This window comes from Epinephelus lanceolatus, chromosome 20 (assembly GCF_041903045.1).
Source record: "Epinephelus lanceolatus isolate andai-2023 chromosome 20, ASM4190304v1, whole genome shotgun sequence".
Lineage (NCBI taxonomy): Eukaryota > Metazoa > Chordata > Actinopteri > Perciformes > Serranidae > Epinephelus > Epinephelus lanceolatus.
Genome location: NC_135753.1, coordinates 40,105,859 through 40,126,824, shown reverse-complemented (window position 1 = coordinate 40,126,824; position 20,966 = coordinate 40,105,859). Strand labels below are relative to the sequence as shown.

Below are 20,966 nucleotides of genomic sequence, written 5' to 3'. Positions count from 1 at the left end.
GATTCATTTTAGATTCATCCAAACTGAACAAGATGCAGTCGCACATTTCCAGCCTAGTTAGATTCTTAATCTGCAAACATAAAACACCACTGAAGAAGACAGATGGGTGGACGGACTTCATATATGTTAATATATCTTTATGAGGAACAAAAACATAGATGATGACGAGAGAACCTCAACTTAAGATCTACTCAGAGAAGACTGAACAGTTGCCATGGAGACGTTTAAAGTTTCCGTTACTCGGAGCTGCTCTCAGGTTTCTCATCAAACTGTGCAAACTGAAAGCTCTGACACAAACACAAGTAAGTAGACCTTGAGTTGAGGTTGTTTTGTGAGGACCAGACTGAACCGTTGAGCTCAGCACTGATGATTGTTTCGATTCTCAGGTGGTCTGAGTGTGATTGAGCCATCTTCTGCCCGATGTTTGTATTCCACTAGACGCTCAGCGTCTTGCTGAAGTGGAAAAATAGGGCGGCTGGCTGACACACACAGAAAAGTTGATTAATGGGCATCACCCTCATAAACAAAGACATGAAGTGCTGTTGGAGGCTACGTGCTAACAGACGCTAACAGGTCCCAGGTAAAAAGTCATCATCCTCACCAGCTGATGAAGCATGTAGACGACGTGGAAATAAAGACAACAAAGTCCTCGTTAAAGAGACAAACAGCAGCGTACATTAGAGCCAAATGTTTCATCCATCCATACACAAAGTGTTGCTAAGGTGTGATTGGACAATCACTGTGTGGGGGAGGGGTTTGAAATCTTTTCTCAAGTATTTAAGTAGTTTCTCAGAATTTTGATTTTTTTTTTCCTATTTAAAAATTCTTGTAATTTTAAAATCTTTTCTCGTAATTCTGAAATCTTTTTTTTTTGTAATTTTGAAATCTTTCCTTTTCTTGTAATTTTCAGATCCCTCCTCTTAGAATTTTAAAATCTTTCTTGTAATTTTGAAAATGTTCTTGTAATTCTGAAATCTTTTCTCATATTCAGGAGATTTTTCTCTGATGTATGCACCACTCTAAGGTGAGTGCATCGACTGAGCATTTCATCCAGAAAACTTAAACGACTTGATGAAATATTACAAAGCTGAAATATGACGGCGTGCTTTGGGAAATGACGGCACCAACAGCGTGAACACAGAGAAGTCATTTGTCTCACAGATGATCACTGGAGACACGAAGGCCCAATCCCAAACCGGCCCCTATCCCCTCGCCCTATTCACTCTCCCTCCGTTTGCGCGGTCACGCGGAGCTCCGCCATATTAAGGTCCGTCCCAAACCAATGATCGCTGAGTGCGAGTGGACTGCTCAGCCCTTAGATAGCGAGTGTGCATCAGTGCAGGCTTCTGATGAGCCCAGCAGGAAGCGCAACATCACAATGGAGGAAACAACGTACAAATGTAACAGTTCCGTCTTTCTACTTTGTAAAATATTTTAGATCAAACACACACATTTGTTTTCCTCACACTGACTTTACAGTCTCAAACAAACTCACAGAATGTTTGGTGTCAAAAGATGAAAACCTCCATGTCCATATGCTTAAATGAACTATTTAAAACCGTCTAAAAAATTCCTCATCCAATTCTCATGATTTTTTAAAAAAAAATATAATTCCGTGTTCACAGGGACAGAAGAAAAAACAAAGCAGTTAATCAATCTACGGATTAAAATTGAGAGTCTCTTTACTAAAAAGAGGAATGCTGCAAAGCAGGGATGGAGATGAGATTGCCCAGATTAATTAATAAAGTTCATCTGTGAATGTGTAAACTGTGTCTATAAAATATGAACAAGTTAATTACTTTGATTACACTGCACTGTATCTCTTATCTGACTTATCTAAGTTTATTTTTAATGTATCTCATTTTAATTAATATTTAAATGTTTTTTGTTTTTGTTTTTTTTGCTCTATTTTGCTTTCACAAAGCGTCTGTCGGTATCCATGGTTACATCTGCTTCCTTCTTCCGGTAGAGTGGTGAGGGCGTCCCATGGTTTGGATTCTCTTTCATACACTTCCCCTTAATCAGGAGTGCCCTCCGCAGCTGCGAGTGTAACTTGATTTGGACTGACACTCGGTAGTGAAGTGGTAGTGGGTAGGGAGTGGTTTGGGATTGGGCCAAAGACACATGAAAGGAAGAGGACTTCCTGTTGTTGACACAGGTGAGTTCAGGTAGATCCCGTGAGTCTGTCAGCTGAACAGGATGCTTCACTCTGATGTGAAAAACAAAAACCAGGAGGACAGACGTGTCCGAGCTTCACTCCTCACGTCTCATGTTGTTTTGGTTCTTTTAGTTTCAGCTCATCAATTGGACAAATAAAATAAAAAAAAACAAAGTGACACATGGTGAGTAACAAAGTGAGTATGTCGCAGTTCAGTGTGTCCAGTTCAGTCAAACAAGGCAGTGCAAAACCCTCCTCCTCCTCCTCCTCCTCCTCGTCACCTTCAGTCAGTAGTAGACCTCCTCTCCTCGTCCTCCTCCTCTTCCTCCTGTCAGACTGTGTGCAGCGTTTCCAGCGGGGGAGGGGGAGGATGAACAAGTGTCTCTTGTTGAGGCTAAGCAGAGTTAAGATACTCCAGAGCGACCTCATAACAGAACTTATACTGTTCCTGTAGAGACACACACAGGTCAGAGGTCAGAGGTCACAGATAACTCGTCATTATTTAAATCATTTCATAAACATATCACCTTTACAAAGTATTTAGTGTACACATTAAGTGGTGTTTAACTCTTTCCCCGCCATGGACGAGATATTCCGTTAATCTGTGTTTTCACTGTAATAAGACAGGGAGCGCTGTTTCACATCAACGAAACCGGATCTCCATGACGGTGACAGTGACACACGGACAAGACAACCACAGAGGAGACGGAAACAACAGAACGTGACGACCTGTTGCGCTGCTATACTTCAAAGACATTATTATTTTTATTATTATCATAACTTTCATTTATACAATTCAAACTGACGGAGGGAAATGAGAAAAAAAACAAAAAAAATGTGAAATTGATTTTATATTGAAAAATGACTCTTTGACAGAAATACATTCTCTCAGCTTTTTGTCCAAAATGTTTTATTAATTTATTTATTTATTTTATGGAAAGTGACAAATTCAAGTGTTGATTAAAAGACATGAAATAAGACAAAAGGTCTGTCTTTTAGTGTGATGTATCTACTGTTTATATATTCATAGAACAAATTATTCTGTGGTTCTTTAAAGATCACTGAATATGATCAAAAATGCTGGAAACTTCAAAATAACACTCTGGAAGGGAAAGAGTTAAATAATTTGATAAAATAAATTTCAAATTACATTTTTGGTAATATATATATGTGTGTGTGTATACAGTACAGGCCAAAAGTTTGGACACACCTTCTCATTCAATGCGTTTTCTTTATTTTCATGACTATTTACATTGTAGATTCTCACTGAAGGCATCAAAACTATGAATGAACACATGTGGAGTTATGTACTTAACAAAAAAAGGTGAAATAACTGAAAACATGTTTTATATTCTAGTTTCTTCAAAATAGCCACCCTTTGCTCTGATTACTGCTTTGCACACTCTTGGCATTCTCTCCATGAGCTTCAAGAGGTAGTCACCTGAAATGGTTTTCCAACAGTCTTGAAGGAGTTCCCAGAGGTGTTTAGCACTTGTTGGCCCCTTTGCCTTCACTCTGCGGTCCAGCTCACCCCAAACCATCTCGATTGGGTTCAGGTCCGGTGACTGTGGAGGCCAGGTCATCTGCCGCAGCACTCCATCACTCTCCTTCTTGGTCAAATAGCCCTTACACAGCCTGGAGGTGTGTTTGGGGTCATTGTCCTGTTGAAAAATAAATGATCGTCCAACTAAACGCAAACCGGATGGGATGGCATGTCGCTGCAGGATGCTGTGGTAGCCATGCTGGTTCAGTGTGCCTTCAATTTTGAATAAATCCCCAACAGTGTCACCAGCAAAACACCCCCACACCATCACACCTCCTCCTCCATGCTTCACAGTGGGAACCAGGCATGTGGAATCCATCCGTTCACCTTTTCTGTGTCTCACAAAGACACGGCGGTTGGAACCAAAGATCTCAAATTTGGACTCATCAGACCAAAGCACAGATTTCCACTGGTCTAATGTCCATTCCTTGTGTTTCTTGGCCCAAACAAATCTCTTCTGCTTGTTGCCTCTCCTTAGCAGTGGTTTCCTAGCAGCTATTTGACCATGAAGGCCTGATTGGCGCAGTCTCCTCTTAACAGTTGTTCTAGAGATGGGTCTGCTGCTAGAACTCTGTGTGGCATTCATCTGGTCTCTGATCTGAGCTGCTGTTAACTTGCCATTTCTGAGGCTGGTGACTCGGATGAACTTATCCTCAGAAGCAGAGGTGACTCTTGGTCTTCCTTTCCTGGGTCGGTCCTCATGTGTGCCAGTTTCGTTGTAGCGCTTGATGGTTTTTGCGACTCCACTTGGGGACACATTTAAAGTTTTTGCAATTTTCCGGACTGACTGACCTTCATTTCTTAAAGTAATGATGGCCACTGGTTTTTCTTTAGTTAGCTGATTGGTTCTTGCCATAATATGAATTTTAACAGTTGTCCAATAGGGCTGTCGGCTGTGTATTAACCTGACTTCTGCACAACACAACTGATGGTCCCAACCCCATTGATAAAGCAAGAAATTCCACTAATTAACCCTGATAAGGCACACCTGTGAAGTGGAAACCATTTCAGGTGACTACCTCTTGAAGCTCATGGAGAGAATGCCAAGAGTGTGCAAAGCAGTAATCAGAGCAAAGGGTGGCTATTTTGAAGAAACTAGAATATAAAACATGTTTTCAGTTATTTCACCTTTTTTTGTTAAGTACATAACTCCACATGTGTTCATTCATAGTTTTGATGCCTTCAGTGAGAATCTACAATGTAAATAGTCATGAAAATAAAGAAAACGCATTGAATGAGAAGGTGTGTCCAAACTTTTGGCCTGTACTGTACATGAAGTACTTGAGTGGAATATTTTACTGATTAATTTTATATTGATGGCCTGATCAATAATTTATCTGTATACTTTTCTAATTTATTTTTAATTTGTATAATTCTAACAGAACAATCTAAATAAAGATTAAATAAATATTATATATATGTATATATATATATATATATATATATATATATATATATATATATATATATATATATATATATATATGTATGTGCAGCCAAATCTATGAGTGCAATACAAACAAACATTACAGAAAATAAATGTAGAACTAATAACAACAACACTTGAGCGTGTGTGTGTGTGTGTGTGTGTGTGTTACCAGCAGGTCCACCATGTTTGGTTTGTTGTTTCTCAGTGTTTTAACAGCATGAAAAACATCGACGCAGCGCTGCTGTCGCAACATCTCACACACTATACTGATACTGCAGAACACACCACTGCGACCTCCTCCGTTCCTGAGGAGGTGGAGGAGAGAGGAGGAGATAAGAGGGTATAACAATCAGATTCAGTCAGTTGTTCCATGTTCTCACCACCAGATGGAGACAATACATCACTGATGGACTGAGCTCAGTGTTAATTTGTGTAATATCAGTATCTGCAGTATGAGAAGTATTAATGTGCTACGACCAGTACTGTGTTGTAGTATCAGTACTACTACATTATATTTTACACTGTATAGTACTACACCTGATGTAGTACTGATGTAGTGCTGATGTAGTACTGATGTATTACCAATGTAGTACTGATGTAGTACTGCTGTATTACCGATGTAGTACTGATGTGGTGCTGATGTAGTACTGATGTATTACTGATGTAGTGCTGATGTAGTACTGATGTATTACTGATGTAGTGCTGATGTAGTACTGATGTAGTGCCGATGTAGTACTGATGTATTGCTGACGTAGTACTGATGTAGTACTGATGTAGTACTGCTGTATTACTGATGTGGTGCTGATGTAGTACTGATGTATTACTGATGTAGTGCTGATGTAGTACTGATGTATTACTGATGTAGTGCTGATGTAGTACTGATGTAGTGCTGATGTAGTACTGATGTATTGCTGACGTAGTACTGATGTAGTACTGATGTATTACCGATGTAGTACTGATGTAGTGCTGACGTACTACTGATGTAGAGCTGATGTAGTACTGATATAGTGCTGATGTAGAGCTGATGTATTACTGATGTAGAGCTGATGGAGTACTGATGTAGTGCTGACGTAGTGCTGATGTAGTGCTGATGTAGTGCTGATGTAGAGCCGATGTAGTACTGATGTAGTACTGATGTAGTGCTGACGTAGAGCTGATGTAGTGCTGTTGTAGAGCTGATGTAGTACTGATGTAGAGCTGATGTAGTACTGATATAGTGCTGACGTAGAGCTGATGTAGTGCTGATGTAGAGCTGATGTAGTACTGATGTAGTACTGATGTAGTGCTGACGTAGAGCTGATATAGTGCTGATGTAGAGCTGATGGAGCACTGATGTAGTGCTGACGTAGTGCTGATGTAGTGCTGATGTAGTACTGATGTAGAGCTGATGTAGTACTGATATAGTGCTGACGTAGAGCTGATGTAGTGCTGATGTAGAGCTGATGTAGTACTGATGTAGTACTGATGTAGAGCTGATGTAGTACTGATGTAGTGCTGATGTAGTACTGATGTAGTGCTGATGTAGAGCTGATGTAGTGCTGATGTAGAGCCGATGTAGTACTGATGTAGTACTGATGTAGTGCTGACGTAGAGCTGATGTAGTACTGATGTAGAGCTGATGTAGTACTGATGTAGAGCTGATGTAGAGCTGATGTAGTACTGATGTAGAGCTGATGTAGAGCCGATGTAGTGCTGATGTAGAGCCGATGTAGTGCTGATGTAGAGCTGATGTAGTGCTGATGTAGAGCTGATGTAGTGCTGATGTAGAGCCGATGTAGTGCTGATGTAGAGCCGATGTAGTGCTGATGTAGAGCTGATGTAGAGCCGATGTAGTACTGATGTAGTGCTGATGTAGTACTGATGTAGTGCTGATGTAGAGCTGATGTAGTGCTGATGTAGAGCCGATGTAGTACTGATGTAGTACTGATGTAGTGCTGATGTAGTGCAGATGTAGTACTGTGTGGTAGTACTCTTACAGGCAGTGGACGACGGTGCGTCCTTCTCCTCCGTCGTACTCCTCCTGCCATTTGTCCACCTGGTGAACCAGTTTGAGGAAGGAGCGCTTGGAGACGGGCGTGTCCCGGTACATTGGCCAGCCCAGGAACTGGAACTGCTGCACCATACGGTACCCGTCCTGGGGCTGGGGGACATGGGGAGGACAGGGGCATCACAACAAGCTCACCCTAATGACTGGTGAGGTTAAACACTCCCCAACGTAAAAGGAAGGAAGGAAGGAAGGAAGGACAGACGGAAGGAAGGAAGGAAGTAGGGAAGTAGAAAGAGACAAAGCATTGTAGAGAAGGAAAGTTTAAGGAGACTGAAAAGGAAAGGAAAGGAAGGAAATAAAGTGCTAATGAAGGAAAGGAAGACGCACAGTAAAGGACAAATGGATCGACAAAAGACAGATGAGGAGGGATGAAATGGAAAACGTGATGGGAAAGGAGAGGAGTGAAAGAAGGAAAAGAGATTGTATAGAAAGAAAGGTAGGAGATAGTGAAGGAAAGGAAGTAACAAATATTAAGAAGGAAGGGAAGAAAGGACTTAGGAAAGGTAAACAGAGGGAAGGGGAGGAAGAGAAGGTGGAAAGAAATGGATGGAGGATAAACAGATCTGAACATAAATGTGAGCAGGCAGGGAGGAGAAAAGGCTCAAATCAAACGCACCGAAAACTAAATCCGACCTGCCACAGGGAGGCGGGTGGGGAGGGGAGTCTGGATCAAACACAGCCCAAATTTTGTGAGACACAGGGAGGAAATGAGGCACAAATCAAACGCAGCAAAACCTAAACTCAGCCCGACGGGGGGGGAGGGGGGGGGGGGTCAGGAGGGTATAAATCAAACGCATTCTGATCTAAATTTGGTGAAACAGGAAAGAAATGGAGCTTCGAATCAAACGTAGGCAAAGCTGAACTTTAGCAGGCAGAAATCAAACGCACCCTGAATACCTGAGGGCGTAAAAATCAAACGACCTCCGACTGAGAGAGGTGGATTCTGTTGTGCTAACACTGTTGGCAAACATCAGCTGCTGTTAGCTTACATCAAGAAATAGATTCGTTAATATATAAAACCAAAAACTAACAAGTTATCTTAGAAGAAATAAACTGATTTATACAGAAACAAAAACTAAACGTTATCTGAAAACTGAAACCTAACTCATATAAATCCAAAAACTGACCCTTATCTGAAAAACTGGTAAATATCTAAAACAAACTATAATCTAAAAACTGTTTCTTTTACATAACCAAAAACCTACTATTATCTAAACTTAATAAAATAACTAAAAACCAAAACACACCATTATCTGATAGCAAACTCATTTACATATAACCAAGAACAAACAAACAATAAACTTCTAGGTAACTAAAACTAACTTTGTTGATATTTTACTTTGCATCATGTTGTATTTTAAATCTTTGATTATTTTATTCATATCTTAAGCTGAGGGACCATGAACAGATCTTTCTACCTCACCTGCACAGGTAAACTGTTTTTGTTTTACCTTTTCTCCGTTCTTTATACTGAAATGTGCAAATAAACTTAAACTGCTCACTGAAAACAAAAACGTATCTATATATAACCAAAAGCTACCCGATGTCTAAGAACAAATAATCTAACTCATATAAAACCAAACAAACTATTGGGTTATAAAGACCCTGAGTCCTGGTGTGTGCCCTGCCTCTAGGTGGCAGCAGTCACAGCAGAAACCAAGTAGGAAGGACGTGATGCTGCATAACACTCAGAGCGAGCAGCTCCTACTCCTCTGACTAACAACAGAAAGTCACCATCTTAAATACCCATGATGCCTTTTCAAGTCATGTGACGTACCTCACCTCTTCCAAAAATTCATCATGAATTTAAAAGCTTGGTAAAAATTAAACATTTTAAATAACTCCTTTACATTAAAACCAAACCAGGACTACATGAATGTTCAACGTGCAGAAAGATGAATCAAGAAAATATTGAGAATATAAATACATATAAATCACAACTAACCATAACTTCAATACTCCATTATACATTTAACAGCAACAGAAAAGGGAGGTGACAGAGCGTAAAATAAACGCACCCTGGCTGTGTTGTAGATCCTGAAGATGCGGCTGATGACGTCCTCCTCCAGGTCTGCTGAGACAAACTCCACCTGCAGGGAGCCGAGACGATGGAGGCCGTTCTCCGGCCAGTACTGAGGACACAGCTGAGACACAGAGACAGATGGACAGACAGACAGACACACAGACAAAGGGACAGACAGACAGAGCGACAGACACACAGACAGACAGACAGACAGACAGCATGTTCATTATCACACAGTGACTGGTGACAACATCATCTCAACACAAACATGGATTCAATATATGGACACAATTTATTTATTCATACTATCGTTAACAGTCCTTTATACTAATATATATTTCAGGAATTTCAGTCAGGATTTAGAGTGCATCATAGCACTGAGACAGCACTAGTTAAAATTACAAATGACCTTCTGATTGCTTCAGAGAAAGGACTCTGTACTTGTTTTATTAGATCTTAGTGCGGCGTTTGACACTATTGACCATCAAATTCTACTGCAGAGACTGGATCACTTAATTGGCCTAAAAGGTTCTGCACTGAGCTGGTTTAAATCTTATTTATCTGATCGTTTTCAGTTTGTTGATGTTCATAATGAATCATCCTTACGTACCAAAGTTTGTTTTGGAGTTCCGCAAGGTTCTGTGCTCGGACCAATCCTATTTACTCTATATATGCTTCCTTTAGGTAACATCATTAGAAATCACTCTATAAATTTCCATTGTTATGCGGATGATACTCAGTTGTATTTATCGATGAAGCCAGAAGAAAGTAATCAATTAACTAAACTCCATAACTGCCTTAAAGACATAAAAACTTGGATGAGCACCAATTTCCTGATGTTAAATTCAGACAAAACTGAAGTTATTGTTCTTGGCCCCAAACAACTCAGAGACTCTTTATCTGATGACATAGTTTCTCTAGATGGCATTGCTCTGGCCTCTACCACTACCGTAAGAAACCTCAAAGTAATATTTGATCAAGATTTGTCTTTTAATTCTCATTTAAAACAAACCTCACGGACTGCATTTTTTCATCTGCGTAATATTGCGAAAATTAGGCCTATCCTGACCCGAAAAGATGCAGAAAAATTGGTCCACGCTTTTGTTACCTCTAGGCTGGATTACTGTAACTCTCTATTATCAGGTAGCTCTAGTAAGTCCTTAAAAACTCTCCAGCTAATTCAGAATGCAGCAGCACGTGTACTAACAGGAACTAAGAAACTAGATCATATTTCTCCTGTTTTAGCTTCTCTGCACTGGCTCCCTGTAAAATCCAGAATTGAATTTAAAATCCTACTGTTAACGTATAAAGCTCTAAATGGTCAAGCTCCGTCATATCTTAGAGAGCTCATAGTGCCATATTATCCCACCAGAACACTGCGCTCTGAGAACGCAGGGTTACTCGTGGTCCCTAAAGTCTCCAAAAGTAGATCAGGAGCCAGAGCCTTCAGCTATCAGGCTCCTCTCCTGTGGAATCATCTTCCTGTTACGGTCCGGGAGGCAGACACCGTCTCCACATTTAAGACTAGACTTAAGACTTTCCTCTTTGATAAAGCTTATAGTTAGGGCTGGCTCAGGCTTGCCCTGTACCAGCCCCTAGTTAGGCTGACTTAGGCCTAGTCTGCCGGAGGACCCCCCTATAATACACCGGGCACCTTCTCTCCTTCTCTCTCTCTCTCTCTCGTATTCTATTACTGCATCTTACTAACTCGGCCATTCTGGATGTCACTAACTCGGCTTCTTCTCCGGAGCCTTTGTGCTCCACTGTCTCTCAGATTAACTCATATCACAGCGGTGCTTGGACAGCGTGACGTGTGTGGTTGTGCTGCTACCGTGGTCCTGCCAGATGCCTCCTGCTGCTGCTGCCATCATTAGTCATTAGTCATACTTCTACTGTTATTATACACATATGACTATTGTCACACATGTATACTGCCAAATATTAATACATACTTTCAACATATTGTACCACAGTAGCCAGAACTATAACTATAATATTATTACTTTCAATAATGTTGTTGTAAGCTACTGTTATTACCTGCATCTCTCTCTCTCTCTCTCTCTCTCTCTCTCTCTGTCTCTCTCTCTCTCTCTCTCTTTCTGTCTCATTGTGTCATACGGATTACTGTTAATTTATTATGCTGATCTGTTCTGTACGACATCTATTGCACGTCTGTCCGTCCTGGAAGAGGGATCCCTCCTCAGCTGCTCTTCCTGAGGTTTCTACCGTTTTTTTTCCCCGTTAAAGGGTTTTTTTGGGGAGTTTTTCCTGATCAGCTGTGAGGGTCATAAGGACAGAGGGATGTCGTATGCTGTAAAGCCCTGTGAGGCAAAATGTGATTTGTGATATTGGGCTTTATAAATAAAATTGATTGATTGATTGATATATATCTGACAGTGAGTTATACTAATATATATCTGACACTGAGTTATACTAATATATATCTGACAGTGAGTTATACTAATATATATATCTGACAGTGAGTTATACTAATATATAACTGACAGTGAGTTATACTAATATATAACTGACAGTGAGTTATACTAATATATATCTGACACTGAGTTATGCTAATATATATCTGACAGTGAGTTATACCAATATATAACTGACACTGAGTTATACTAATATATATCTGACAGTGAGTTATACTAATATACATATCTGACAGTGAGTTATACTAATATATAACTGACAGTGAGTTATACTAATATATAACTGACAGTGAGTTATACTAATATATATCTGACACTGAGTTATACTAATATATAACTGACAGTGAGTTATGCTAATATATAACTGACAGTGAGTTATGCTAATATATATCTGACAGTGAGTTATACCAATATATAACTGACACTGAGTTATACTAATATATATCTGACAGTGAGTTATACTAATATATATCTGACAGTGAGTTATGCTAATATATAACTGACACTGAGTTATACTAATATATATCTGACACTGAATTATGCTAATATATATCTGACACTGAGTTATACCAATATATAACTGACACTGAGTTATACTAATATATATCTGACAGTGAGTTATACCAATATATAACTGACACTGAGTTATACTAATATATAACTGACACTGAGTTATACTAATATATATCTGACAGTGAGTTATACCAATATATAACTGACACTGAGTTATACTAATATATATCTGACACTGAGTTATACCAATATATAACTGACACTGAGTTATACTAATATATAGCTGACAGTGAGTTATACTAATATATACCTGACAGTGAGTTATACTAATATATAGCTGACAGTGAGTTATATACTAATATATATCTGACACTGAGTTATACCAATATATAACTGACACTGAGTTATACTAATATATAACTGACAGTGAGTTATACTAATATATATCTGACACTGAGTTATGCTAATATATATCTGACACCGAGTTATGCTAATATATATCTGACAGTGAGTTATACTAATATATATCTGACACTGAGTTATACCAATATATAACTGACACTGAGTTATACTAATATATATCTGACAGTGAGTTATACCAATATATACCTGACAGTGAGTTATACTAATATATATCTGACACTGAGTTATACTAATATATATCTGACAGTGAGTTATACTAATATATATATCTGACAGTGAGTTATACTAATATATAGCTGACAGTGAGTTATACTAATATATAACTGACAGTGAGTTATACTAATATATATCTGACAGTGAGTTATACTAATATATAACTGACACTGAGTTATACTAATATATATCTGACAGTGAGTTATACTAATATATATATCTGACAGTGAGTTATACTAATATATAGCTGACAGTGAGTTATACTAATATATAACTGACAGTGAGTTATACTAATACATATCTGACACTGAGTTATGCTAATATATATCTGACAGTGAGTTATACCAATATATAACTGACACTGAGTTATACTAATATATATCTGACAGTGAGTTATACTAATATATATCTGACACTGAGTTATGCTAATATATAACTGACACTGAGTTATACTAATATATATCTGACACTGAGTTATGCTAATATATATCTGACATTGAGTTATACCAATATATAACTGACACTGAGTTATACTAATATATACCTGACAGTGAGTTATACCAATATATAACTGACACTGAGTTATACTAATATATAACTGACACTGAGTTATACTAATATATAACTGACAGTGAGTTATACCAATATATAACTGACACTGAGTTATACTAATATATAACTGACACTGAGTTATACTAATATATATCTGACAGTGAGTTATACCAATATATACCTGACAGTGAGTTATACTAATATATAACTGACACTGAGTTATACTAATATATATCCGACACTGAGTTATACCAATATATAACTGACACTGAGTTATACTAATATATATCTGACACTGAGTTATACTAATATATAACTGACACTGAGTTATACTAATATATATCTGACACTGAGTTATACTAATATATAACTGACAGAGTTATACTAATATATATCTGACACTGAGTTATGCTAATATATATCTGACAGTGAGTTATACCAATATATAACTGACACTGAGTTATACTAATATATATCTGACACTGAGTTATACCAATATATAACTGACAGTGAGTTATACCAATATATATCTGACACTGAGTTATGCTAATATATATCTGACAGTGAGTTATACTAATATATAACTGACACTGAGTTATACTAATATATATCTGACACTGAGTTATACTAATATATAACTGACACTGAGTTATACTAATATATATCTGACACTGAGTTATGCTAATATATATCTGACACTGAGTTATGCTAATATATATCTGACACTGAGTTATACTAATATATAACTGACACTGAGTTATACTAATATATATCTGACACTGAGTTATACTAATATATAACTGACACTGAGTTATACTAATATATATCTGACACTGAGTTATGCTAATATATATCTGACAGTGAGTTATACTAATATATAACTGACACTGAGTTATACTAATATATATCTGACACTGAGTTATGCTAATATATATCTGACAGTGAGTTATACCAATATATAACTGACACTGAGTTATACTAATATATATCTGACACTGAGTTATACCAATATATAACTGACACTGAGTTATACTAATATATATCTGACACTGAGTTATACTAATATATACCTGACACTGAGTTATACTAATATATATCTGACAGTCAGTCGACCTCATGTTTGGAAATATTTCTAATTTTGCACCTCAAAAACAAAAAAATACTTTTACACAAAACTTTTACACAAACAAAAAACACAAAAAAGTCTGAATCCAAACAGCTGACGTGTCTTTTCATGGTGAAGCTAAAATAATAAAAGCATGAATATTGGCTGGTGTTGACACCATAGATTTAATATTATCAGTTTGATTGATGGTAAAGATCTACAATATGCTGCTGATAGGATGAACTGATCATGACATCTAACACACATTTCTTTCTTCCTGTTTCACAGAGATATATAACATTACATGATTACGAGGTAACATTTACGTTGTATGCTCACTGCATCTGTTTCTACTGTTGTCGTTAGCCATGCTAATCTGTGGTTAATGAGGTGCAGTAATATTTGATTCTTTAAACAGCTGTTAAAACATGATTTTCATAATCTGATGATTATTTTGTCTATTTTTAGTTTCACACTTTGCTTCATCAATAAACCTGGAAAAACCACATCCAGAGTCTTGATTGGAAAGAGTTCAGCAACTCACAGCTCACTGCACGCATGTATGTGTGTGTGTGTGTGTGTGTGTGTGTGTTAATGTGTGTGTTATTGTGTTAATGTGTGTGTATGTGTGTGTGTTTATGTGTGTGTTTATGTGTGTGTGTTAATGTGTTCCATTCCCCTGTCAGGAGTTATTTTCCAACCGCCATTGTTATTTCTTCTTCGTGTCTCACTAGAGCTACGTATTGGGTAGTGACAGCAACACTGCCCCCACGGTTCCCGGTGGTACTGCTCCATTTGGCCCGTATCCGTAAGCTTTATGGAAACGTGCAGAAATACGGACGAAATGAACGCGGATATGGACAGAAGGCTCCTTCCGTATTCCGGATCCGTATTTAACGTTGAGCATAAATGGGCCTTAAGGCCGTTGCTATGGCGTCCCTAGCAACGAAGCAGCAGACCAGCGGTGATACCTCAAGAAATAAACACTGCAGAATTTTGCTGACTGACCAATCAGAATCAAGTATTTAAGAGTGCCATGTTCTAATGTGTTTGTGTGTGTGTTTATGTGTGTGTTAATGTGTTTATGTGTGTGTGTATTAATGTGTTAATGTGTGTGTATTTATGTGTGTGTTTACCTGCGCGGGGTCGACATCATTCAGCATGACGATGGATGTACAGTGGTAGTCGAGGACCAGACGCCAGAAGTCCTTTACCGTGTTGGGCAAAGGATGCTGGGTAACGATGAACGCAGATGGCTGCTTGTAGCTCTGCAACAATTAACACACACAGCAGGAAGTGACATCACACAGGTGAATAAACAACATCAACTTTCACTTTCACATTGTTTTTTTCTCTGAGCTCTGACCTGTCACACACACACACACACACACACACACACACACACAACAACAGAGTTGTTTACTGGGATGTTCGGGACAGTACTGTGGTTTGTGTGTGTGTCTCACTCATTGACTCCATGGCAACATTATACTTCCTGTTTACATGCCCTGAAGCATCATGGGTGCTGTAGTTACCCCCAAATAAATGAAAATAACAGGAGTGACAACTTTTTAATGTTTCAATGTCATGTCATCACTGAAGCTGAGAATAAAACTCTGAAATCAAAACAACGATGTCATCTGCTCAGAAGATCATGTGACACGACTAACAGTTTCAGAACAGCCACTAAATGGCCCAGGCGGCGTGACGTACGTCCATCAGTGCAGCGTTGATGTAGTTGGAGCTCTCCCCGTCGATGGTGATGAGAAACGGCAGGCAGCGGTCCGGGGGCAGCACGTCCATGCAGCGGTTCTTCTCGTGGTTTCGAGGCAACAGAGCAATACTGCAGTCCTCCACCCGCAGCGTGGGCGTCACCATGTTCAGAGTCTGAGCACACACACACACACACACACACACACACACACACACCAATATCATCACTAAGAAAGATCAATATCATCACCTATAAAGTTTATTATCATCACCAATAAGGATCAATAACATCACCAATAAGGATCAATATCATCACCAATAAGGATCAATATCATCACCAACGAGGATCAATATCATCACCAATAAGGATCAATATCATTACCAGTGAGGATCAATATCATCACCAATAAGGATCAATATCATCACCAATAAGGATCAATATCATCACCAACGAGGATCAATATCATCACCAATAAGGATCAATATCATTACCAGTGAGGATCAATATCATCACCAATAAGGATCAATATCATCACCAATAAGGATCAATATCATTACCAATGAGGATCAATATCATCACCAATAAGGATCAATATCATCACCAATAAGGATCAATATAATCACCAATGAGGATCAATATCATCACCAATAAGGATCAATATCATCACCAATAAGGATCAATATCATCACCTGTAAGGATCAAGATCATCACCTATAAAGATCAATATCATCACCTGTAAGGATCAATATCATCACCAATGAGGATCAATATCATCACCAACAAGGATCAATATCATCACCTATAAAGTTTATTATCATCAGCAATAAGGGTCAATATCATCAGCAATAAAGATCAATATCATCACCTATAAAGTTTATTATCATCAGCAATAAGGATCAAGATCATCACCTATAAAGTTTATTATCATCAGCAATAAGGATCAATATCATCAGCAATAAGGATCAATATAATCAGCAATAAGGATCAATATCATCACCTATGAAGTTTATTATCATCAGCAATAAGGATCAAGATCATCACCTATAAAGATTATTATCATAACCAATGAAGATCAATATCATCACCTATAAAGATCAATATCATCACCAATGAGGATCAATATCATCACCAATAAGGATCAATATCATCACCTGTAAAGATCAATATCATCACCTATAAAGATCAATATCATCACCAATGAGGATCAATATCATCACATATAAAGGTCAATATCATCACCTATAGAGATCAATATCATCACCAATAAGGATCAATATCATCACCTATAAAGATCAATATCATCACCAATGAGGATCAATATCATCACCTATAAAGGTCAATATCATCACCTATAGAGATCAATATCATCACCAATAAGGATCAATATCATCACCTATAAAGATCAATATCATCACCAATGAGGATCAATATCATCACCTGTAAAGTTTATTATCATCACCTATTAAGATCAATATCATCACCTATGAAGATCAATATCATCACCTATAAAGATCAATATTATCACCAATAAGGATAAATATCATCTCCTGTAAAGATCAATATCATCACCAATGAGGATCAATATTATCACCAATAAGGATCAATATCATCACCTATATAGGTCAATATCATCACCAATAAGGATCAATATCATCACCTGTAAAGATCAATATCATCACCTATAAAGATCAATATCATCACCAAAAAAGGTCAATATCTTCACCAATGAGGATCAGTATCATCACCTGTAAAGTTTATTATCATCACCTATAAAGATTAATATCATCAGCACTAAGGATCAATATCATCACCTATAAAGATCAATATCATCACCAATGAGGATCAGTATCATCACCAATAAAGACCAATATCATCACCAATAAGGATCAATATCATCACCTATAAAGATTAATATCATCACCAATAAGGATCAATATCATCAGTACCAAGGTGGAGGCATCAACACAATTTTAAATTCTCAATCAGTCTCAATAATAACTCTTTAATGACTCTCCTTTAATGAATAAAGTGTTTGTTAATAATTAATAAATAATTAACAAACACTTTATTAATCAGATAAAAGAGAAAACTCGCCTTTATTAATAACATATTAGGTTTATTAGAGATGTTCAGTTCAAAACGACTCTCTGACATTTCTTGTTGCAGATTTATAAACATTTTTAACTGCAGAATTTATGTTTATAACCTTTATAATGCGTATAACTGCACAATTAATGTAACTAGCCTTTATTAATGAGTTATTCATGTTTCTAACTTCTTATGAATGGATTATTAACATGTACTGCAAAAATGATGACTTTTTACCCATCATTATTGTCAACGTGTATAACTGTTGAGTTGAGTTATTAATGTTTATCACTGCACAGATGATGGTTTATTAGTCTTTATTAATGAGTTATTAATGTTTATAACTGCACAGATGATGTTTACTGGTCTTTATTAATGAGTTATTAATGTTTATAGCTGCACAGATGATGTTTATTAGTCTTTATTAATGAGTTATTAATGTTTATAACTGCACAGATGATGTTTATTAGTCTTTATTAATGAGTTATTAATGTTTATAGCTGCACAGATGATGTTTATTAACCTCTATTATTGAGTTATTAATGTTTATAACTGCACAGATGATGTTTACTGGTCTTTATTAATGAGTTATTAATGTTTATAGCTGCACAGATGATGTTTATTAACCTCTATTAATGAGTTATTAATGTTTATCACTGCACAGATGATGGTTTGTTACTCTTTATTAATGAGTTATTAATGTTTATAACTGCACAGATGATGTTTATTAACCTTTATTAATGAGTTATTAATGTTTATCACTGCACAGATGATGGTTAATTAGTCTTTATTAATGAGTTATTAATGTTTATAACTGCACAGATGATGTTTATTAGTCTTTATTAATGATTTATTAATGTTTATAGCTGCACAGATGATATTTATTAACCTCTATTAATGAGTTATTAATGTTTATAGCTGCACAGATGATGTTTATTAACCTCTATTAATGAGTTATTAATGTTTATAACTGCACAGCTGATGGTTTATTAGTCTTTATTAATGAGTTATTAATGCTTATAACTGCACAGATGATGTTTATTAACCTATATTAATGAGTTATTAATGTTTATAGCTGCACAGCTGATGGTTTATACATCTTTATTAATGAGTTATTAATGTTCATAACTGCACAGCTGATGGTTTATTAGTCTTTATTAATGAGTTATTTTTTGTTTATAACTGCACAGATGATGTTTATTAACCTTTATTAATGAGTTATTAATGTTATAACTGCAGACTTGATGGCTCATTAAACTTAAGTCAGGGACAATTTTCAAAATCTTATATAGTTCTTGTGAATGATGATTTATAAACATTAGTAAATCATTTATTAACCAATAATAAAGGTGTTATTACATGTATTATTTTTTTTTTGAATATATGTTTATTATTTTTCAAATGACAGAGAGACAGAAGGAAAAGAAGAGCATAGAAAAGAAAGACAACTTACAGAACATAGCACATCTAAAATTATGATATCAGTCCATGGTCATAGTTAGACAATAAAGCAAATGACTAAAGAAAAACATTTATGAACAAATAGAAGAATAAAGTGAAGTATATGCAAACTCATATACATCTGCGCACAGTGAAGCATTAAGTGTGCCCCTTAAGGCATCTCAGTACAGGGTCCCATGTCTTGTGGAATACCTCTCCTCTATCTTCGTTATAAAGCCTCAGTCTCTCGAGATGTAGTGTGTTGGACATTTCTCCCAGCCACAAGTCATATGTCGGTACACAGTCCATTTTCCACAAACGTAAAATCAGTTTTTTTGCAATCACCATCCCGAATTGAATAGCCTTCTTCTCATATTTGTTGGTAGAAGGTAGAACACTTGTAGCTCCCAGAACCGCTACAAGCGGGCTGGGTGCCAGGTTTTTTCCAAAAGCCTCAGAAAAACAGTGAAAAATGCTTTTCCAGTAAGATTGAAGTTTACTGCATGACCAGAAGGAATGTGAAAGAGTACCTAACATGGATTTACATCGATTACACATGGGTGAAACAGTAGGGTAAAATCTGTGTAGCTTCTCCTATGAATAGTGGAGTCTGTGTAGTATTTTAAATTGTATAAGGTTGTGTCTCACGTTGACTGAACATTTATGAACATTACGAAGACATTCCCCCCAATTCTCATCATTCAACTCAATATTCAACTCATCTGCCCATGCCTTTTTATAAACCTCCGTACTCGGCAGAGCTCTCTCATGAAGGATTTGATAAAAAAGGGAAACCGCCCCACGTGTGGTTGGGTTAAATTGGTTCATTGCCTCGAGAATATCATGTTTGCTCAGAACTTCAAATTTTGGTACATTTTTCTTAACAAAATCTCTTATCTGTAAATATCTGAAAAAGCTTGAGGCAGAAATATTATAAGTGGTTTGTAGTTGTGTAAATGAGGCAAAATTCCCTTCAATATATAAATCGCTCACACTACTGATGCCCCTCTGTCTCCAAACAGAAAAAACTACATCATTCAAGCCAGGCGTAAAAGCATGATTTTCACAAATTGGAGTATCAATGTATATACTTGGGGCCTTGATATGCATTTTTATCTGTTCCCATATGCGTATAGTACCATTAATTACACAACTGTTACTGTAGTATGGCCTCTTGGCTTTGGTGGGGCTATTGAGCAGTGCTAGCAAGGAGGTCTTTTTACAAAGTGATCGTTCTATACGTAGCCACGCAGGGCAGCAATATGATGAAGAGGGGGGGCCTC

General features: G+C 37.1%; 1 protein-coding gene across 10 annotated transcripts in view; it reads right to left on the bottom strand.

Annotated features, from left to right (window-relative positions):
* Positions 1 to 892: 892 nt before the first annotated feature.
* Positions 893 to 20,966, bottom strand: part of LOC117264970 (receptor-type tyrosine-protein phosphatase mu-like) — a 259,756-nt gene continuing 239,682 nt past the window's right edge. For all 10 annotated transcript variants that reach the window (XM_078162819.1, XM_078162810.1, XM_078162815.1 and 7 more), the window contains 6 exons: positions 16,155 to 16,328; positions 15,578 to 15,709; positions 9,196 to 9,321; positions 7,107 to 7,270; positions 5,300 to 5,435; positions 893 to 2,606 (listed from right to left, as the gene is read on the bottom strand). In XM_078162819.1, the coding sequence (XP_078018945.1) occupies positions 2,553 to 2,606; positions 5,300 to 5,435; positions 7,107 to 7,270; positions 9,196 to 9,321; positions 15,578 to 15,709; positions 16,155 to 16,328 (786 nt within the window). In that variant the 3' untranslated portion in view covers positions 893 to 2,552. The remainder of the gene's footprint in view (positions 2,607 to 5,299; positions 5,436 to 7,106; positions 7,271 to 9,195; positions 9,322 to 15,577; positions 15,710 to 16,154; positions 16,329 to 20,966) is intronic.